Here is a 23,744-nt window from a genome sequence, read left to right on the forward strand (position 1 = left end):
GGAACTCCTTCAATACTGTTTAAAAAGCATCCCAGGGTGATACCTCACTGTAGCGAATGTAACCCGTTCCTTCCGACGGGTGAATATCCGCAAAGCCGCGGGTCCAGACGGCATTCCGGGCCGCGTCATCAGAGCGTGTGCAAACCAACTGGCTGATGTTTTTACGGACATTTTCAACCTTTCCCTCTCTTTGTCTGTAGTCCCCACATGCTTTAAAACATCCACCATTGTGCCTGTTCCAAAGCAATCCAAAATAACTTGCTTAAATGACTGGCGTCCTGTTGCTCTGACCCCCATCATCAGCAAATGCTTTGAGAGACTAATCAGAGATTACATCTGCTCTGTACTGCCTCCCTCACTAGACCCATTACAGTTTGCTTACCGTAACAACCGCTCCACTGATGATGCCATTGCATCTACAATACACACTGCTCTCTCCCATCTGGAAAAAAAGAACACTTATGTGAGAATGTTGTTTGTAGACTACAGCTCAGCATTCAACACCATAGTGACCTCCAAGCTTTATGTGAAACTCCGGGCTCTGGGCTTAAACTGCTCGCTGTGCAGCTGGATCCTGGACTTCCTGTCAAGCAGATGCCAGGTGGTTAGAATGGGCAGCAACATCTCCTCTTCACTGACCCTCAACACTGGAGCCCCACAGGGCTGTGTTCTTAGCCCACTCCTGTATTCCCTGTACACACATGACTGTGTGGCAACACACAGCTCCAGTGCCATCAAGTTTGCTGATGACACGACGGTGGTAGGTCTGATCACTGACAATGATGAAACAGCCTACAGAGAGGAGGTGCACACTCTGACACACTGGTGTCAGGAGCACAACCTCTCCCTCAACGTCAGGAAGACAAAGGAGCTTGAGGTGGACTTCAGGAGAAGAGATAGAAAACACAGTCCCATCACCATCAATGGAGCACCAGTGGAGAGAGTCAGCAGCTTCAAGTTCTTGGGTGTCCACATCACTGAGGAACTCACATGGTCCATCCACACTGAAGCCGTTGTGAAGAAGGCTCATCAGCGCCTGCTGAGGAAGTTTGGAATGAACCGCCACATCCTCACACGGTTCTACACCAGCACTGTAGAGAGCATCCTGACTGGCTGCATCTCCGCCTGGTACGGCAATAGCACCGCCCACAACCGCAAAGCACTGCAAAGGGTGGTGCGAACTGCCAGACACATCATCGGAGGTGAGCTTCCCTCCCTCCAGGACATATATACCAGGCGGTGTGTGAAAAAAGCTCGGAGGATCATCAGAGACTCCAGCCACCCGAGCCATGGGCTGCTCTCACTGCTGCCATCAGGCAGGCGGTATCGCTGCATCAGGACCCGCACTAGCCGACTTCATGACAGCTTCTTCCCCCAAGCAATCAGACTTTTGAACTCTTGATCTCCCACGATCAAAATACATCAGCACTGCACTTTATTACCCATACTCTTATATCTCACACCGGACTGTCATAAATTATATTAATATTATATTATATTCTCTCTTAACAACACACTGGCAACTTACTATCAACCGACAGCCTGAATGTCAATACAGTACAAAACAACCTACTGTACATTCTATATATACTATATATACTTTTTTTTTATTGTATAATGTGCATTCTATATTGTGTGAATTGTATACTGTACATTGTATGTTATTATTTGTATATTGTGTTATGTGTAATTATGTGAATATTAGATTTTAAATTGTGTTGTAAATCTGATGTTTATTGTAAATTGGTATATGTCTCATCACTGTCACGACTACTGTTGCTCGTAACTGCACCCAAGAATTTCAAGAACTATTGCACTTGTGTATATGGTTGTGTGACAAAAAAAGTGATTTGATTTTGATTTGACCAGACTTTTGAACTAGACAATTAGCCAATTAGCTTCTGATAGGAGGTGTACTGAATTGGAGGTGTACCTGTGGATGTATTTTAAGGCCTACCTTCAAACTCAGTGCCTCTTTGCTTGACATCATGGGAAAATCAAAAGAAATCAGCCAAGACCTCAGAAATGTTCATTTTGTATTTTTGTATAGCACTTTTCACAACACAAATTGTTTCAAAGCAGCTTTACAGAAAATCATGCATTAACAAAAAATTAAACTAATCTATTAAGTCTCAGAGTGATCATTGTGTAGTTTGATTAAATATGATTGTAAATTGTGTATATAAATAAATAATAATTGTATTTAGAACCCCTGTGAGCACGCTGAAGGCGACTGTGGCAAGGAACACAAAACTCCATAAGATGCTGGTTAATGGAGAGAAATATCCTTGGGAGAAACCAGGCTCACTGTGGGGGCCAGTTCCCCTCTGGCTAACCAGCATGAATATAATGCCAATATTAGTTATTTATGTGCAGTGTAGGTCATGGTTTAAGATTAGTAAACTAAGTAATTGTTAAGGGTCAGTGCTTAAAAAAAAAATAAAAAAAAATATGAACTGTAAGCTTAATGACTAATGTCTTTTGAAGTCCATCCTGGATTAACTGTAGAAGTTCACATAGATGCATTGTCCTTTGTTAGTTGGCTGATGAAGGCTTTTGTTGGCAATGAAATGATAGTCTATGTATTCCATTTCAAGAGTGTAGTCCATCAATATACAAAGGTGATGCAGGCAGAGATCAGTGAGGTGCATCGCAGTTCAGCTGGCAGGTCATTTCGGTGAGGTTCGGTGGGGTCCATCCTAAATCCAAGGTTCAGGCAGTGGCATATGAAGTATCCGATGTCTTACAGTTGGAGTTGGCAGCAGTAATCTTCTGAAGTCCATCGTAAAAGACTGAAGTGATGTCTGGCTTGCACCGGCTGCATTTAGTTGTCATCACTCAGAGACACATAGCAGTGGAATGCGACACCAAGCAGGAACGGAGTATGAATCCCGAGGTTGAAACATGGAAACAAATAGAATAATATTAGCATAGATGCCATTCAGTTTTATGCTGAGTTATAGATCATGATAGATGTTTCTGGTTCTGGCAGACCTACCTAAAGCAGCCTAATTGTGAGTTGATGGATAACTTGGGTGTATGCCTGGCTAAATAGATGAGAATTTGGTCTAGACTTAAACTGAGTTTGTCTGCATCCTGAACGGTATTTGGGAGATTTTTCCATAGTTAAGGAGCCAAATAGGAAAAGGATCTACCTTTGTGGATTTTGGTATTCTAGGAACTATTAACAAGCCAGAATTTTGTAATTGTAATGAACTTGATTGAATATAGCGTTTCAGAAGCTCACTTAAGTACTGTGGAGCTAGACCATTCAAAGCTTTGTATGTAGTTAACAGAATTTTTTAATTACCACAAGTCTGGTTTATCCTTGGGAGCAATTTTCAAAGCCTGAAGGTACCACGTTCATCTGTACAAACAATAGTACGCAAGTATAAACACCATAGTGCCACGCAGCCATCATACTGCTCAGGAACGAGACGCATTCTGTCTCCTAGAGATGAATGTAGTCTGGTGCGAAAAGTTCAAATCAATCCCAGAACAACAGCAAAGGACCTTGTGAAGACGCTGGAGGAAACGGGAAGACAAGTATCTATAACCACAGTAAAACGAGTCCTCTATCAACATAACCTGAAAGTCTGCTCAGCAAGGAAGAAGCCACTGCTCCAAAACCACCATAAAAAGCCAGACCACAGTTTGCAAGTGCACATGGGGACAAAGATCTTTCTTTTTGGAGAAATGTCCTCTGGTCTAATGAAACAAAATGTTAACTATTTGGCCATAATGACCATTGTTATGTTTGGAGGAAAAAGGGTGAGGCTTGCAAGCCGAAGAACACCATCCCAACCATGAAGCATGGGGTTTGCAGCATCATGATGTGGGGGTGCTTTGCTGCAGGAGTGACTGGTGCACTTCACAAAATAGATGGCATCATGAGGAAGGAAAATTATGTGGATATATTAAAGCAACATCTCAAGACATCAGCCAGGAAGTTAAAGCTAGGTCTTCCAAATGGACAATGACCCCAAGCATACCTCCAAAGTTGTGACAAAATGGCTTAAGGACAACAAAGTCAAGGTATTGGGGTGGCCATCACAAAGTGATGTGTAGGCAGAACTGAAAAAGTTTGTGCGAGCAAGGAGGCCTACAAACCTGACTCAATTACACCTGTTCTGTCTGGAGTAATGAGCCAAAATTCCAGCAACTTATTGTATGAAGCTTGTGGAAGACTACCCAAAATGTTTAACCCAATATAAACAATTAAAAGGCAATGCTACCAAATACTAACATAGTGTATGTAAACTTCTGACCCACTGGGAATGTGATGAAAGCAATAAAAGCTGAAATAAATCATTCTTGAGGAGTCACGTGACGGCATGCGAGGTTCGGACGTGTGAACGCTGAGCTCTGCGCACTTTGCTAGTTTTAACACTATTAATGACATAAACCGGTGAGATTCGATGCACACTGTTCCATAACTGGACAGTATGTCAAAGAATTCAAAATTCTCGGGCTCTGGAGACATTAAAAGACACTTACGTGCTCAAGCTGACACCCCAGAGAAGGCCCCAAGACAGAGGGCCGATTTGGTCGGAGAAATGAGGAAAATTCAGCGAGAGATGTTGAACATGTCGGCAATGCTGATGAAGGTCATTGCTGACTTGGAGGATCTTGCTGTAATACCTCGATTGATCACTGCCATGGAGACTAAATTCTCTGAGGTGGTTACAAGAGTAGGGAATGTCGAGAAACGGTTCGATTATCTGGAGTCATTGGAGAGGAAATTATCTGCTAATCTGCTACCAACCAAGGTGGATTTGGGAGAAGTTGGAGGACATAGAGAACTGTAGCCAGCGGAATAACGTCCGAATCGTCAGAATTCCTGAGGCCGAAGAGGGTCAGGATGTGGTAAAATTCCTGGATGGGCTCTTTCCGAATCTGCTTGACATAACAGGCCATAAGCTGGAAATCGAGTGAGCTCATGGAGTTCTAGCTCGGAGATCCGCTGAGGGAGACGGTCCCCGACCAATTCTGGCCAATTTTCTGAGATTATCCGATAAAGATCTCGTGTTACGCCAGGCGAGGAGTAAAGGAAGGCTTTCTCGGAAGAACCGCAACATTTTCTTGTTCCCAGACTTTGCGAATTGGACGAGAGAAATGTGATCGATTCAAGGAATGCAAGAAACTGATGTTTTGTACTGATTTTCCCGGCCAAATTGAGAATATTTGCTAAAGATGGCCGTAAAACATTCACATGCCCATTGCAAGCGATATCCTTCATAAAGTCAATGGAGTAAGTTATTTTGTGGTACTCGCATTGCAGCTGAGTGGACCGACTCGCTGAACATTCACTTGACTGTTTGAGGAAACTGAGCCTAGTGGCTGGAGTTTGTTTTGTGGAGTAACACTCCTTCGGGACAGTTTTGTGGATGAATCTGCACGCGCTTTGTGCTTATGCCTCCTATTGACTGGAGTTTGTTTTGTGGAGTATTTCTTGCAAGACATTGGAGTGATTAGGTCATTTGTTGCACTCATGTAGCAGCCGAATGGGCCCGCTCACTAAACATTCGTTCGACTGTCTGAGGAAACTGAGCGCCTTTTTTTTTTTTTGTTGCTGGTTCCGTCTAGTGGCTGGAGTTTGATTTGTGGAGTAACACACCTTCGGGACAGTTATGTGGATGAATCTACACGTTCTTTGTGTTTATTCCGCCTATTGGCTGGAGTTTGTTTTATAGATGTTTTATAGACAGCCAAATGTACGGGTTCGGGAATACATATATTGGTTGGATTAAGTTACTTTATAGACACCCGGTAGCGGTGGTACAAAGAAATGGATTAATATCAGATTATTTTACTCCGGATTGCGGCACCTGGCAGGGTTGCCCTCTTTCCCCATTATTGTTCTGTCTTGCTCCGGATCCATTTGCAGCCGCGATGAGAAAGGAGGATGTTTTTCCAGGGGTGGTGGGAGGTGTGGCACATAAGCTTTTGCTTCACGCAGATGATATTTTATTATTCCTCCGACCCTGCTAGATCTATGCTTTGCCTCCACAGAATTATTAATTCCTTTTTCCTTGTTCTTGGGATACAGAGTTAATTGGTCTAAATCCGAAGCTTTGGCTCTGACAGTGTACTGCCCGGTAATGGCTTTTCAGCTGGGTGCCTTCCAGTGGCCCAAACAGGGCATTAAGTATTTGGATATTTTATTCCCAGCAAATTTGTCTGATTTAGTCAGAGTTAATTTTGACCCTTTAATAAAAAGGTTTTCGAGCGATGTTGGCAGGTGCGCTTCATTACATTTATCTATGATTGGGAAGGTTAATGTTATTAAAATGAATTGTATTCCAAAATTCAACTAACTGCTACAGTCTCTCCCTATAGATATCTCCCTCTCTTATTTCAAGCAATTTGATAGGATAGCGAAGTGCTTCATTTAGAATGGTAAACATCCCAGATTACATTTCAGTAAGTTGCATAGGCCGATTGACAAAGGTGGACTAGGCCTACCCAAGATTTTGCTTTATTATTATGCATTCGGTCTCAGACATTTGGCTCATTGGTTGCTTCCACCTGAGGGAGCCCCTCCCTGGTTTTGTATTGAACAGGAATTTCTTGCCCCTATTTCGCCATTGCAAAGCCTTTCTATCAAACTAATCGGAGAAGTTATGTAACACCCCGTTATCTTGCATTTGCACTCGGTATGGACAAAAGTGTCCAGAGTGTTTAATTTGGACATTTATTTAAATGTTGCTTCGAGCATATGGCTGAACCCAAAATTATGTATTAATAAGTCCCCTTTCTGTTGGACAGAGTGAATTGTGAGGGAGGTTAATATGCTCGGTGACCTATATGAGAGTGGAGTGTTGAGATCCTTTGAAAATTTGGTTCAACATTTTGGGATTCCCAGGTCTCAATTCTTTAGGTATTTACAGCTGCGCCACCTGCTCTGTACTATTTTTGGGGGTAGCATACACCCCCCTAAAGCGGCAGATACTCTGGGAGTGGTCATGAGGCATCAGTGTATTACTCCCTGCTAATTCAGAGTGTGGGGATGGAGATTTAACTTCTATCAAGAGATTATGGAAGAAAGATTTAAACTTGGTGTTGGAGGAGGGAGTGTGTGCTAGGATAAAAAAAATGTCAAGTCTGCATCTAGAGATGCAAGGGTGCGCCTTATGCAATTTAAGATTTTACATAGATTCTGTTGGACCCCCTCTATATTGTATAGGCTTGGTCTTAAAGACACACCCACCTGCTGGCGATGCCAATCAGAAGATGGAGACACAACCCATGTTTTTTGGTGGTGTGTTAAGATCCAACAATTTTGGTTGAAGGTTCAGAGTTTTATGTGTGACATATTGGGCACTCAAATTTCATTTAGCCTCAGACTCTGTATTTTAGGTGATGGGGCGGTCATCAATATAGGGGATAAACACACAAAAAATTGGGTTCTGACCTGTGTTATGATCGGCAGACAGATTGTTTTAAGGGGATGGAAGTCAGCTGGAGCACCCTCATTTCAAGAGTGGTGCACAGAGATGGGGAGGGTGGCTGCTTTCCAGGAAGTGTCATCTAGAAGGCTGGGGAACTTGGATATGTTTGATGGGAAATAGGGCAGCTATTTGGTGTTCTTGGATGGCTCTCGGGGAGGGGGAGTGGAGAGAGAAGTATAGTTTTAAATGTGTGTGATTATTACTGGTTTTTTTTTTTTTTTGTGTGTGTGTGTGTGTGTGTATACTCGTGTGACCACAGGGATGTTTGCTGAGGGTCATGGTGGGGATTGGGAGGGGGAGGGGTAATAGTTGGGGTTAAATGTAGATTCTGTGATTTATATTCTTTTTTGCTTTTCTTTGTTAACTGTTTGAATCACTAAAAAATGTTAATCAGAAATAAATCATTCTCTCTACTATTTATTCTGACATTTCACATTCTTAAAATAAAGCAGTGATCCTAACTGACCTAAGACAGATATTTTCTACGAATAAAGGTCAGGATTTTTGAAAAATTGAGTTTAAATGTATTTGGCTTAAGTGTATATAAACTTCTGACTTCAACTTCACACGTCGATCAGCCACAACATTAAAACCACCTTCCTAATATTGTGTAGGTCCCCCTCGTGCCACCAAAACAGAGCAACCCGCTTCTCAGAATAGCATTCTGATATGATATTCTTCTCACCACAGTTGTACTGAGCGGTTATCTGAGTTACTGTAGATGTTGTCAGTTCAAACCAGTCTGGTCATTCTCTGTTGACCTCTCTCACCAACAAGACATTTCCGTCCACAGAACTGCCGCTCACTGGATGTTTTTTGTTTTTGGCACCATTCTAGGTAAATTCTAGAAAGGGAAAAATTGTTGCAAACTGTGTTGCCTTGCCAAACCTGACGCATTCTACTTTTTTCTGTAACCCCCTATTATCGGACACTTGGTTGCAGAATAGGTCAATGGGTGACAAATATGCCTGTGAAAAGGCTATTTCTACAATAACATCAGTAACCAGAAAAGTTTTGCTTTGGTGCATTCATAAGATTAGATCTGTTTTTGGGAGAATGCTGGCCCTGATAAGTTGGTTATCAGTTTCTCACCCGCATTGAAATTAGGTCACAGCGATAATGCTTATGAGAATTACATTGAATCCATTACAGTCTGATACACTAAAGTAGGAATGTGCACGAGTAGTCGAATACTCGAGTATTCGTTCTGCAATAATTATTCGAATAGTAAAAATACTATTTGAATTTCGCAAAGTTTCGCTTTGCTGGCCATATATATAGTGAGATGCATGTTAAATCCTGAACACACAAACTAAAACTGGCAGTTATATTAGGATGCGCTGTTGAGTGTGGACACAGGTTGATCACATTTGATGAGCAAACAGTTCTGTCAGTGAGAATGTGGCTTACTGCGAGAAAGCTGGGCTCCTGTTTAAATGTACCGGATAAGCGGTGTACACTTTACTCTTGTATATGTGCAGCTCGTCAGAAAGCAGCATCCCCGTAACAACGTAAGCCCCGCGACACTTCTGTAAACAATAAACATGGCATCCGAGAAAGACTTTGCTAGCTGAGGTAAGGGACATTCCATCAATTAAACTGGTGTGTATTAATGAGTATAGTTTACTGAGCATGTGAATATGCTTGTTATTCTCAACAAAAACACGAGATACAATATAAACATAACTATTATATGTCACGTGTTTATATTCGTCCTGTAACAACAATTAACTGTGTCAGTCTACTTCATTAGCAGTTTCTTGTTCTTCGCTTTGCGTGAGCTTAAATGCTTGAATTTTATACTTTTTTGTTTTCTCGCATTGTTTGTTTGTGTAAAAAAAAAAAACACACAGGACATAATAGAAACTTGTTTTTTTTTTTTATGGTGGTGCAACCTTTGACTAAAAAATTATTTTACAACATCTTTCTCATTAATTACCTTCATTTAAATAATAGAATATTTGAATATTCGTTTTTTATGAGCTTAAATATTCGAATACCAAATTATTGATGAATGCCCATCCCTACACTAAAGTGTGAACACAATATCTATGCTTGACTGTTTTGTTGAGTCTTTGATGGAATGTTTAATGTGTCTGTGTGCAGAGGGTGTGTGGAGAGGCTCAGGCAAAGATGTTTGGCAAGTGTTGTCAGCTGAGGCCTACAGGGGGTAGCTCCAGTTCCCTGGACAGCAGCTCATCCTGCACATCAGAGCCCAAAGAACAAAGCCGCTTTCAGGTGAGTCTTCACAGCACACTAGGCTTTGTTATACTACCATTCTTATGTATACCTAAACTTGGATTAAAAATGCACAAGAATCACTTATTTAGATGATATCTGGATACCACTAGATCAGCGGTCAATAGCCAATAGCGGACCGTGGTCTGAGTCCGGACCCCGCCTTGGTTCTATCTGGACCGTGAGATAATGACAACGGTTGTCCTTTATTAACATTTTTACAGTTTTTGTGAGCAGTGCATCAAAACAATGGAGCTATACACACCAGCACTCGGTCGATCAGCGCTATATCATCTTTTTCTCATGTGCCGAACATGCTTCATTCTTTACATTTTGTAAATTTTGTCTCAAGGGTTACCCCTAAACCCCCATGCAGTAACCTCTATTTTCTCAGTCAAAAGTACTCCTATGTACCATACAAAGTGATCTGAATGTAAAAGTAATTAAAAATAAATATTCAGAATGTAAATATACTCAAACACAAAAACTGTCACCCAGCTTGAAAATAAATACTTTTGTAAGCAAAAGTAGGTAAAACTCGTTATTTTTAAATTTGGCAAAAAAAAATGAAACTTGTGTGTATTGTGTCCATCAAAGATGAGATCCACACACCTATTAAAAGACTTGTCTTTTAATATGTAAAAAAAAAAAAAAAAAGTACAAAATAAAAATAAATTAATCACACATAGCACAGATGCGATTTAAAAAACAGAGATACTTCTTCCTCTTTAATAAACCAGAAGGCTGGGAGATGCCTGTTGAACTCTTAAAGTGACAGTACCATTTTAGCACAGGTTAAACAAATGAATGTAAACTTAGTGTTATAACATGTAAATTGTACACATTATTACAAATGGTCACAGCTCATATCTTTATTATATTTACAATTTCATGATATAATATTAATTGATACAATACAATTTCTAAAAAGTTTTTTAAAAAAGTTAAAATGCTATTAAAATAATGATGACAATCAAATTATTAAAAAAATAATATATACATATATATTTCAGGACAGGTTCTGTTCAATTGCTTGTTCTGGACCAGATCAGCATTAATGTAGCCCACAATCCTTAGGCTTATTTGTTTATGACCTTTCTTATATTAGAAAGGTTTGCGAGAAACTCTTATTATTTAAACTTTGAGCATTTACATTGTGTATTAAAGAACTTTAATTTTGATGAGAAATTATAATGTGCATTTTGCTCAAATTTATGCCATTTGCTCACAATTTTATGTCATACTTTGTCATTTAAGTGTTGTTATATCAAATCGAGATTACATTGAATCGTGAAGCTCACATCAGATATTGAACCGAATGGGGAGATAACCATATCGTCCCATCCTTGGAATATATGATTTCGTTTATGGCTTTAAAAACTTAGGAATGACATGAAATATAATATTTAAAATATGTCTCTTTTGGTCAACTTTAGTCTTAGTCCATTTTACATTCACACTGTTGTTTTTTGAACCCAGTGAATATATTATATTATATTGAGACAAGTATATATGAGACAAGAACATGTCGTTCATTGCATTTAGTGCTCAGTCATTTTTTGAAGTATGGTTTACACTGACACGTAGTGGCCTGGATGCTGCATCATTCAAACACAGTAGTTTTCATTTACCAGTGCCGTCACAGACATTCAATATGCACAATAAACCGGGATTAATTTAATCCATGAATGAAAGTGTCCAATAACCGGCAGTTTCTGAGATTAAGCAAGTAGTATTCAGCTGGTCATGTGATGCTAACATAGCAGCCCCCATGAGGGCATCCTCTCCATGTAGAATAAAAGAGCTTTTATAAGGTTACTGATATGATTGAACTCTTCATCTCACATGAGTGGTCATGATTTTACACATATGTTTCAAAGTTTCTGTTCTTTTCTGTAGAAGTAAAACTTTATAATGAGGAAAAAATATATTGATAGCACCTTTTAAAATACCCTTATTTGGACTGTAAATTCTGTTTGGAATTTGAAATGCACAATAATCGGATTGAAGTGGTTTGATCAAATAACCATGATCAGGTAATTATCTAATAACCGGGACTGGCCTAGTATACACGTAGTACTCTGTTAAGGCAAAATTTCATATTTCATATGTTTTGTAAAGGCAAAATTCTCTTTTTCTTATGTTTGTGTAAGCATATGTATTTTGTTGTGCATTGCGTTTGACCGAGCAACATCAAATATGTATAAATTATGCAAATTACTTGCAGGAACTTTCAGATGATGGAAAAAAATTCAACTTATTTTTTGAGAGTGCCTGTGTGTCTCTCTCTCAGGGCTCATCACGGTGCTCATCAGATGCTAACATGCTCGGGGAAATGATGTTCGGCTCTGTGGCTATGAGCTACAAAGGCTCAACACTCAAGATCCATCAAATAAGGTGAGACTGATGGGCAGTAGTGTAATAAATGTTAAACAGACCAAACTGATGGTTTGATGACCAGTCAACAGTGCTGACCTTTGTCAATGTGTGTGTTCCCAGATCTCCCCCACAGCTAATGCTCAGCAAAGTGTTTACAGCACGGACGGGCGGCAGTGTCTATGGCAGCCTCAACACGTAAGCAATACACACACACACACACACACACACACACACACAACACAAGTAGATTACAGTCCTTTGAGTGATTTCTCTTTGATTATATGACAGACTGCAGGACAGTTTGGAGTTCATCAATCAGGACTCAAATGCGCTCAGACCAGACCAGAACACTCTGGCCAACAACCTCCTGGGGAACATAGGTAAAAATTTCCTAACCAATTCCCACATAAATGCACCGTTTCTCTATGTTCTTGCAGTTAGGTGTAAAATAAAACAACCACAAACCAAAGCTGTTTACATCCCTGTTGTTTTAAGTTTTAAGAGGAAAGTTAGTGGGTCTGTTTTGCACTGAACAGACATAATCAGAAATATAGCTGCAAACAGCAATTATGGGGCCAAGCCAACAGCGACAGATCCACCGTGAGTAAAATGAATAGGATATAGCACCCCTGGTGAGGATTTTTAGCAAAGCAGTTTAAAGCTGTAAGAAGAATTACTTTTAACGTCATACAATTGCCTACATTTTTGACCAGTAGCTGGCGCTGCCTCAACTGCTTAGATAGCCTCAGGGCATAGTGGTGATAACGTGTACCAAGTTTCATTTCAATAGCTCCAAGCGTTGAATAGATACAGCTTCACTTCCTCTTTGCCATCCTGACGGTTATAATTATGAGACCATTTCTTGCCAATGGTTTGGAATATAAAAAATCCAAACTTTTGTGCGGCTTGGTTTGAAGATCATATGAGTGAAATTTGGTTAAGATTAGACAAGATTTGTAGAAATGCAAAAAAACAAACAAACAAAAAACAGGTTTTCAATATAATTCAAAATGATTGACATGATTGTCGACCATGGCATAATTAGTATCATTGTATTCAACATGTCCCAAGCAATATAAGAAGTCAAGTTTAATGACAATAGACCAAACTTATAAAAAGATATATATTTTTTGAAGTGTATATATATATATATATATATATATATATATATATATATATATATATATTTTTTTTTTTTTCAGATTCCTTCACCACCATGTGGCACTTTCCCCAAACTGTGCATGCACCCTCAGGTCATGGTGTTGATAATACGTATAAAATTTTGTGTCAATACACTCAAGTGTTGCCTATCATCCTAGTATAATTTTCTGTAGATTGGACATAAGTTGTAAGAGAGAAAAAACCTCTGGGACTTCAAATGGGTTTTTGCCCACAAGTCACCATCCGATACATCTGTGATATTCGGCCTGATCAAGAACACTTCCCTGTACTTTTATGCATTCTTGGTGCTTGCATTCTTGAGTATTGGAATTGAACTTCGGCAGTGTATGATGACGTTGAACAGCTCATGAGAATGTAAGAATGCATAAGAACACACATTGAGAAATAGCCATGTTCAAGTACTCAAATTTCACAACTTTTCACCATACGGTTCTATGGGGGTCCGTGTACCTTCGGATAATTTGTTTTCTCATTTTTGTCTTCAAAATGGAACAACCAATAAACCAACCGTTTACTCGGTTTTCCTCATAAAGAAATAGAAAAACAAGAATTCAACTCTTTTTCTCGTTTGATTATTAGATTTGCACACATGACATGCCCATTTCTTCTGATTGGTCAACTTACATTGTCATCTGCTCTTCCTCGTTCTCTTCCTTCAGACTAAAAATCATTTCACACAGAACGTGGCGAGTGCTTAATCAACGCAGTTTATTAACAGTTTATCGCATACATTGTCTTGTGTTGTTGGTTTTGGTGCTTGCGTTGCGGTTTCAGGTGTGCACGTTGCCATGGCTACAATGAGAAAGGACTTGATTTTGCCCAACATGTCTATCATGTCTAGGTGTGTGTAAGAAATAGATCAAGATTTAAAATATTTTTTTTTGCTAAACATTCATGAGGGTCGAGGTCAAGCACGCTGGCAAGTTCACACGAGAACCGACGCGTGAAATACGAAAAAAAGAAAACGGGAGCGCAGTGTTGTTTACAACAGAGGAGCATAGAGAATCATACATAGATGCCTCACTCGGCTGGTTTGAATACGTCAACTGTGGCAACATCTTGGAACATTCAACAAGGAGAGCTGTTTGAATCGATTTGAATGCAAGTGAGTGAGTGGAGGAGATGCCGCAGACCGGGCTCCTTGCTCAGACTGCTGCATAAACTGCTTTTGTGTGGAAACAGTATCGCAGTCCATAGAAACAGCTAAGGGATCTATGCATGAATATCTATGCAGAGGAGGCTTTCGTGCTTATGTCACACGAGAGGCAGTTTGAACACTTTTTTATATTATACCCCTCATGAGTGCCTTTGTATTTTTGCCTTGATATGTTGAAACTAGCAATGTGATTCTCTAAGACCAGGTTGGATGAAACTCTTTTGGTGTAGTACTACATTTTCCTATTTGATGTAAAATAAATAAATACATAAATAAAAAATTGAATAAAACAGATGATCAGATGATCGATAAATTAATTACTGGGGTGATTCATTATTTGAGTGCGAGGGGCTGGGTTCAGGTTAAAATCCAGGAAAGTCTACAAGCAAACTGCAACTGCATCTCAGCAAATGTAAATCAGGAGCAGGACACGTTTGGTTGCATTTTATTTCAAGAACTCGCTAGAATGACAGGCGTGCCTCGGATAAGCGGTAGGCTAAGTGAAGAGCAATATGCGGCTCGGCTCCCTGAAAATGAACTCGACATTTGCGACTGAAGTGTCTGAACGGCCTTCATCATAGAACGCATATATTTGCACCCCGACAGACCAAGGTGACACAAATAAAGACTAGAAAGCCCTAACCTCAAAAAAACCCATAGTCAAGTCATTTTTATTTGCATAGCGCTTTTGACAACACATCTCAGGCCACACGTTTGTATCGTACAGTCTATACTCCACAAAACCATGATGATGTCCCACGATGCTAAATTCACATCCAATGAAAATATTTTAATCAGTGCAGCAAAAGCAAGAAACTTAATCCCATCTCAAACAGTCACAATTAATTGCTGTTTCCCCTGCAATTATTGGCTTATTTGAATTACCTGATATTAATAATAATAATAACAACAATAATGGCCAGATAACAAAGTCTGTTTAGTTACAGTTAGGTCTATGCACAGCATCCCAATTAATAATCGTGCTAATTATCCTGCGGTGACAAAAGCAAGTTTCTTGGTGTGTTCACTGGTCGAATCCATTTGTCCAGTTGCTTGATGATAGATAGCATTGCAGTAAACATGCAGCAGTCAGATGTTTCATAAGAAATATGAATCTATCTGCAAAAACAATCGGCAGACTTGAACTCCAATAAACTCTTATTCTAATGGACGGGGTTGAGGAGTAACAGATGATGATTTTTGCCTATTTCTTGTCAAATGGTAAAGCAAATAAATAAAACGTACGTTGTCATAATGTGTTCACAAGAGATAACATAAATGTGATAAATGAATGGTTTATTGGTTATTCCGTTTTGAAGACAAAAACAAGAAAACAAATCATTCGAAGGTACATGGACCTTTGGGCTGCCATAGACTTAAATAGCAAAGAATAATAATAAGCAGAAAACTAATAGATACAAATTGTGGTTTAAAGTCCAATTTCTATAACCAAATTGATCAGATCTACTTCTGTTATGTTGTTAGATTTCCTTTGACCTGCCAGTTGTTACTAAACGCTGTTTTATTGTCACTCTCATGGCAAATTCCTGTTTATATCTTTATTTTGATTTCAGTGCTAACCATCTTATTTTTTTTTCTGTGCCTTAGTTCATTATTGATCCCCCCATTTTAAAGGATTAGTTCTCCCAAAAATGAAAATTCTCTCATCATTTACTCACCCTCATGCCATCCCAGATGACTTCTTCAGAACATAAATTAAGATTTTTAGAAGAATATTTCAGCTCTGTAGGTCCATAAAATGTAAGTGAATGGGTGCCAAATTTTTGAAGCTCCAAAAAGCACAAGTAGCTATCATAAAAGTAATCCGTTTGACTCCAGTGGATTAATTAATGTCTTCTGAAGTGAAACGCTAGGTGTAAGAAATAGATCACGATTTGCTAAAAATTCATGAGGGTCAAGGTCAAGCAGGCTGGCAAGTTCACACGAGAACTGACGCATGAAATACGAAAAAAATAAAACGGAAGCACAGTGTTGTTTACAACAGAGGAGCATAGAGAATCATACATAGATGCCTCACTCGGCTGGTTTGAATACGTCAACTGTGGCAACATCTTGGAACGTTCAACAAGGAGAGCTGTTTGAATCGGTTTGAATGCAAGTGAGTGAGTGGAGGAGATGCCGCAGACCGGGCTCCTTGCTCAGACTGCTGCATAAACTGCTTTTGTGTGGAAACAGTATCGCAGTCCATAGAAACAGCTAAGGGATCTACGCATGAATATCTATGCAGAGGAGGCTTTCGCGCTTATGTCACACAAGAGGCAGTTTGAACTCCACCCTACTCGGTGAGCTGGCCGAAAGCGAAAAGTTTTAGTAAAAACGTTTTAAATATTGATCTATTTCTTACATGCACCTAGCGTTTAGCTTCAGAAGACATGAATTAATCCACTGGAATCATATGGATTATTTTTATGATTGCTGTATGTACTTTTTGAAGCTTCAAAAAGTTGGCAGACATTCACTTGCATTGTATGGACCTACAGAGCTGAAATATTCTTCTAAAAATCTTAAGTTGTGTTCTGTTGAAGAAATAAAGTGGGATGGCATGTGGGTGAGTAAATGATGAGAGAATTTTCATTTTTAGGTGAACTATCCCTTTAAGATCATTTAAGCTTTTTGCATTGTGACATTATTTGACTATTAAGCACATTTCCCCCCAAATTCTCATTGCTGTAATGCAAAAAAATTACATTCACAGTACTGTAAAAAGAAACATCTTTTACATTGTAAAGTATTTCTACATTGTGCTATTATTTGTTGTTTTACTGATTTAAAGTTTTAAAAAATACAGTACTGAAAATTACACAGTAATGAGAATAAAACCTTAAAGGGGGTGAGGAATGTGTTTAAATGTCATGGCAATAACGTCACAATGCAAAAAAATCTTAATGGTCATGTACAATATACATATTTTTTAATTTAGTATTGGTGTGGAATATGACCCGGGTGTGGTTATGTGAGAATCACAAGACTATCATTTAAATTTGAGCTTAATTTTACATAGTCATGTTTTAAGCGGTGCTTGTGTATAAAACCCACAGAATTTACTGCACAATTATTCTACCTAAATTAATTGAGTCTGAATTATTTGAATTTATTCAGTCTAATACATTCCTAGACTGCTCTGTATGTTCTGTGTGGCATTACTGTCTGTGTCGTCCTGGCGGCTTCAGATATATTCAGATGTCTCTTTCTCTCTGTGTCTTCTCCTGTTTTGACTAACAATTCAATGTGTGTCTCTCTTCATTTGTCTTCCTCCTCTGACCATTGTACCGCACAGGTTTCTCTCAGCTCTGCAGCCCACGCCGGGCGCTCTCAGAGCAGGGCCCTCTCCGCCTCATCAAGAGCGCCTCTTTCTTTTCAGGTTGGCGAGTGTGTGTGTTTGAGTGTCTGCATATTAATTAGTGGTGTAACGGTTCAAATTTCTCACGGTTCAGTTTGAATCATGGTTTTAGGGTCACAGTTTTGGTACGGTTCGGTATTTGCAGTGTACAGAAAAAAATATATTACTGCCAAATCCAAAGAATACACTATTTGGTAAACACTTCAACAGGTTTGCCCTTAATAAAAATCATTGTTTTACAACAGTAACCATAGTTTAACTATGGTATTTGTAGTAAAATCATAGTAACCACAAAATCAACATGGTTACTGTCATGGTTACAGTATATAGTAAAATCATGGTTACTATATAGAAACTACAGTATTACTGTTATAAAACCATGGTTAATTGTATCAAAACCATGATTTCTGCTCAGAAATCCATGGTGACAGCAGTCATGGCTACTACAATATTACTATAGTAAAACAATGGTTAATTTTTGTTAGGGTCCTTAACAAAAAAAAAAACATTTTGGCTAATTACTAAATCAACATTTTAACTTAATACCTGCCCTATTACACTACATGCATCGACATAAAATGCATTTCAAACTCTACTGCACATATATTCAATATTCAGAAGCTGTACATCACTATAGAAGGAACTTTGCTATTAAAACTGTGGGTGTCTATTTGATGCTGTATTTTCTTCACAAAACCTTGTGCTCCAGATGCATCAATAAACTTGAGGTGAACCGTGGTGCCAGTGCTTCCCGAATCGTGGGTGGCGAACCGTAAGGTTCGTTTTTTTTTTTTTACCGAGAACCGTTACACCCCTAATATTAATGCTGCTTGTGTTTAGTGCATGTGCATCTAAGGTGTTTGGTAGTGTTGCTGTAATGTCTCTTAGGACTTAAAACTCTGCCTGTTGTAGTGTCTGTGATCACTAGTTTAGACACCCTAGTCTCTCCTTTCCCCTCCATTATCCACTCAAAACCGCACGTTTGCCCCGTCCTCTCCCACTGCTGTGTGCAAGTGTGCATGAGTCTGTGCTGATGTAGTTATAGTAGATCACAATGGTGATGCTATGGGGAGACAGCTGCATGGGTGGTTGGTGTGATTGACTGTGCTGTGGACACCCAAGCTCATTAACACTGAGATGGCATCTCTTGATGAGTCTATCTTTCTGTCTCTCTCTGTCTGTGTCTCAGGCCACAGTAACCCTATGGACATGCCTGGCAGAGGACTATCCGATGAGAGAGACAGTGGCATTGCACGCTCAGGTGAGAACTTTTTTTTTTCCAATGTTAAATACCTTTCCTATCCTAGTTAAATATGCAGAGTCAGTTATTAGTAAGCCATTCTTAGGTTGAGCTCAGAGTGTAACCATGGTGGCTCTTTTGGTGCTTTCAAAAGATTGAAGTGGAGTGGTCCAACTTTTGGCATAGCCAGTGATGTGAGTTTGGGGTGGGATTGCCTTACCCTTTTCCATCAAAATACTGCTGGTGCTAACCCAGTAGATCTATGAACCTCTTTCAGAACATTACCACTGACTTGAGCCGAAGGATTATGTAATTGACTATGTTAGTGTATAACCTGCTCACAAATAAACATGCTGCTCTGGAATATTTTGATTCAGTGTTTTTATGCCGTCTCAAGCTGCTTTTGATGCTACAGTCAAACACAAATGTCCGTCAACTGAACACACGATGCATTGGGCATTTCCAGTGGAGATGGCATTGTTGATTATATGAAAGAGATCTAGTTTTGTACAATCAAATTTTGTTTGCCCAAACCTGACATTACAGTTACAAATAACCAGCTTTAGAGGTATAAAGATACTGAAGCATGCAGACTCTTTTAAAGCGCACTAAAATGATGCCCATTTTTCTGGAAATGTACTGGAGCTGAAAAAGCTTGAGCAATGGAAAGTGACGATGATGGCACAGGCAGCATAGCTGGAATCTCTTGTACTGTCTAATCCAGCATCACATGCAGATGCTTATATTTAGCAGCTCCTAAAACTGCCTGCCTTTGCTAGTAAATGAAGAGGCTAATTCTGGCCCTGCTTTGCACATGTTTCATCTCCACTGAGCTCGTAGACAGTGTCCACGAGTTCTGTATGTCACTCACAGGCTGTGGTGGTTTCCTGTTCTAGAGATGAAGTCTCTTGTGTGACCATGACAACCTAAATGCTAAATGGCATTTATAAAGTCAACATGAAATAAACATGTACCTGATGGACTTCAATACATATTCCTAGTCTTATTGTGCATGATTAATCAGTGCATGGAAAAAAAGTCAAAATATAATAACTTGCTTCAGGACTTTATTTTTCGGTTAGCATCTAGGCTGCATGGACTCCTAATTAATGTTAGCCAATCGAAAAATGTCTGTTTAATAAATTATGTTACACATCAATGTCATTAAGAAAATATAATAGCAAGTAGCAATTGATTTGGCATTAATGTGTGGGTTCTATTCCGAGGAACACATGTACTGAAAAAAACAACAACCTTAAATTCATTGTAAAGGCTGAATGTACTCAACGCAATTATGTCAACGCTGTCACTTTTAGCTACACAGCCTCGATTTCGTGTGTTGTTGCATTCCAAAATGTGTCGGACCACAATTCATAACATAATGTAGAGTAAGTAAGCGTTGCAGTCTCAACATTGCTGCAAGGAGCACTATAGCAGACATTAGTGTGAACTGTCCAGTTCTATGGTGAGTTTTCTCTTTCAGAACAACTATTGTAATGGCAGAACAACTGTTTAAGTATCGGTTAGCAAGTTAAAGTCAGTGTATTTAGAACAAGTTAAATGAATAATAACACATCCAGTTTAATGTGACAAATGTTTGAACACAACTGTTATCGCCCTCTTGAGTACTGAGGTTTGTTACCGCCACAGTAATGCAAAAAAAAAAAGCATGTAGACCGAGTGCTCGCATGGGTGTACGCTTACTTGTGTAAAGTATGTTTCTGGCCTAAGTTACATAGGATAAAAACATCTGCCAAATGCATAAATGTATATTTAATGTGAATTTGAAAAATAGATGCTCCCCACCTCCATGGTCAAAAAGCCTCCTCAAGTATGGGTGCCAGTGGTGTTTCAGGAGAAAAGTTGTCCTCCACAATGCACTGCAAACTAACATTCAGGTCTGATTCCATTTTGGTCTGAAATGCCCACTTTTTGCCATCCTATCAATTCTCAATTCAATTTTGTATTTGTTTGAAGCTTATCTTAAATGCAAGGATCTTGCTTCTCTTCCAGTGCATTTCTTGCAAGAGTGTAAGAAAAGTTTTGAGTAACTTTATTTTTGAATCAAGTCACTGTGATGAATTGGCACTTTTTCATGTTTGTTGGATAGTATAGCTTTTCTGCTCAGGGATATTATACAGGGTCATTAGCACTAACAAGTAGCTGTTTCTTTATAAAAAGCTTTTGTGTGTGTGAGTGTGCGAGTCATGCTGTGAGGCCATGGAGAGTTGAGCTCATACAGGGTAGACGTGTGTTATGTGAGTTTCCGTCGTTCTGAAAGAGTGAACTCACTGACTCGCTCCTCTCTACTGCCCTTTCTCTCTCTCTCTCCTCAGCGTCTTTGAGCAGTCTGTTGATCACCCCCTTCCCATCCCCGGGCTCCTCTCTCACCAGTAGCTGTGCCAGTAGCTACCAACGGCGCTGGTTGCGCAGCCAAACCACCAGCCTAGAGAATGGCGTCTTCCCCCGATGGTGCGACACACACACACACACATTCTCTGCATCTCCTCCTTTGCTTACATTGTGTAACTGGTGTAGTCTGTGTTGTGTGTTTGATGGAATTAAGTAGACACTTGATATCCTTGGTTGGGTCTATTTGTGATTTATTGATGAAAATAAAATGCAAACAGACTTTAACTGTATGTGAGTATGCTCTTTCATTTCTGGATTTGAAAAAATTGGAATCCAAAATTATATAATTTAAAACTTTTGACAATAAAACACTGTTTATAAGTATAAAATAAAATATATTTGTTTATTGCAAAATACGTGTATATGTACTGTATACAAATCAGGATTTCCATTAGCCGGTTTTTGACCAATAAAATGTCCTATTGTCCAACAAATTCAAAAACCGTCAGACACAATGTCCGATGAAAATATTAACACGAAGCATAAGCAACCCCTTTAGTTGATGCCACAAGTATACAGTGTGATGCCATGCTGATGATGACAGCATTTCGCTGCCATGCCTGTTTAAATTTTCCCGACAGCTTGCAGAGTCCAAATCCGCGACTAAAGCATGTTGTATCTGCACACTGGCAAAAGCAGCCTGCGTTATTCCCATCTCACATGCCTGCAGTGAGAAGCTTCTCACTTCAGAATCGCATTAAAACAGACTTGCATGGCGTCTTCTGGAAAAGAACACCCGGCTTATGTGCATCTCAAGCTGTAGAGAAACGCTGCACATATTTGACTTTACATCGGCAGCAAAACACAAAATTTGAAATTAGAAATTTATTAGAGAAATTTATGAGAAACATTTATTTATTGTTCGTTTTTTTAAATGAAGCTGATATCACTGACTTATCACTTAATAACATCAAAGCTCAAGGTAGGTCTGCCTTGAAAGGTTTATACATTAACATAAAAAAACTGTGGGAAAAGTAGGATTTGGTGACTATTGCTCTCACACACAAGTTCCAACTTTTGATCTTTCAAACAATATAAATGACTTGAATGGCAAACAGCACTGATGATTCTTGATTGTGTGTGTGTTTTTGCTGTAGGTCTGTGGAGGAGAGCTTCAACATGTCTGATGAAAACAGTGGGCCGAGCCTGGGTGTCATGAGGAAAAAAAAGATCGCTATTGGCATCATCTTTCTTCTCTCACCTAATGAGGAGGAAAATGCCAAATTCCAGGACTACTTCTTCTCACATTTTCCACTTTTTGAGAGCCACATGAACAAACTCAAAAGTGCTATTGAACAGGTTAGACATTGGTTAAACTCTTGTCTCTTTAATATACAGTATAAAGTAGTGGTACACTATATCTGTCTTATAATGTGCATTTGTGTCTCTCTGTTTGTTTTAAGGCTATGATTCTGAGTCGCAGGTCAGCAGATGCCAGTCAGAGAGCTTTGGCTTACAGTCGAATGGTGGACGGCCTTAATGAATTTAGGTGAGTTTGTGGTGAGTGTGCTGCAGACAGTGTCGGCAGTGCAGACTTTGCTGACGACTGGTCACCAGGTGTTGTGTTATTTGCATCCCCAAAGAAATCCAGCCAAAGGTTTAATGGGCACCCAGTCGAATAATCCACTCAGGTTGTGTGTAATTAGTGCTGATCTGGGAGCAGTTTCACACATGACACCTCCGAATACTTGTTACAGCAGTGTCTTCCAGATGCTGTTCACCTTTAGCAGCAAACTGAACCATCACAGGGGGTAAACTTGTTGAAAACTGCATAGATAAGAATACAAGTTTAATCTTTTACCTGATAATGATGGTCTGTATTAATGTCAGTGTCTGTCCTGACGTCAGCTCTTACAGGAGGGTGGAGCGGGAAGGTTCACACAGCTGCACTGAACACTAACCTTTGAACTTCTGTGGAAAAATGCACCACATGGTTCACACAATTCTCCACATGATGACTCAAGTTTCACATCTGAGGAGACAAAAATTGTTATTTATTTTAACAAGTTTTTAACTAGGTAATTTCATTTAGCAGCAAGAGGGGACATAGACCTGGAATTGAAATATAGGCTACTGAAAGGTGAAGTATGTATTTGTCTATCACTAGTGTTATAAAAAAGGAACTGCAAAAATAAAAAGAGTTTTCAAACCATTTTCTTGAACACTTCCCTGGCTTTCGCAGTTAGACAAACAGATAGTCTGCCCCAAACTCGTGTCATTGGTTGAGCCAGTGTTGGGTTGGCTGGAATGCTCTAGCAAACTAAGCAATAACACATTATTTTAAACATCTAAAACTTAACTATCCCGCATTTAAGAAGCGTATCA

At 39.4% G+C, this 23,744-nt stretch overlaps 1 protein-coding gene across 5 annotated transcripts in view; it reads left to right on the top strand.

Annotated features, from left to right (window-relative positions):
* The window catches only part of fnip1 (folliculin interacting protein 1), a 61,002-nt gene that overhangs the window by 22,003 nt on the left and 15,255 nt on the right, over positions 1-23,744 (top strand). For 4 of the 5 annotated variants that reach the window (XM_051680555.1, XM_051680556.1, XM_051680557.1 and 1 more), the window contains 9 exons: positions 9,558-9,689; positions 11,983-12,086; positions 12,189-12,263; positions 12,357-12,448; positions 17,705-17,788; positions 18,957-19,028; positions 21,344-21,479; positions 22,517-22,718; positions 22,823-22,908. In XM_051680555.1, the coding sequence (XP_051536515.1) occupies positions 9,558-9,689; positions 11,983-12,086; positions 12,189-12,263; positions 12,357-12,448; positions 17,705-17,788; positions 18,957-19,028; positions 21,344-21,479; positions 22,517-22,718; positions 22,823-22,908 (983 nt within the window). The remainder of the gene's footprint in view (positions 1-9,557; positions 9,690-11,982; positions 12,087-12,188; positions 12,264-12,356; positions 12,449-17,704; positions 17,789-18,956; positions 19,029-21,343; positions 21,480-22,516; positions 22,719-22,822; positions 22,909-23,744) is intronic. The other variant, XM_051680559.1, reaches the window with a different exon arrangement.

This window comes from Myxocyprinus asiaticus, chromosome 40, assembly GCF_019703515.2.
Source record: "Myxocyprinus asiaticus isolate MX2 ecotype Aquarium Trade chromosome 40, UBuf_Myxa_2, whole genome shotgun sequence".
Lineage (NCBI taxonomy): Eukaryota > Metazoa > Chordata > Actinopteri > Cypriniformes > Catostomidae > Myxocyprinus > Myxocyprinus asiaticus.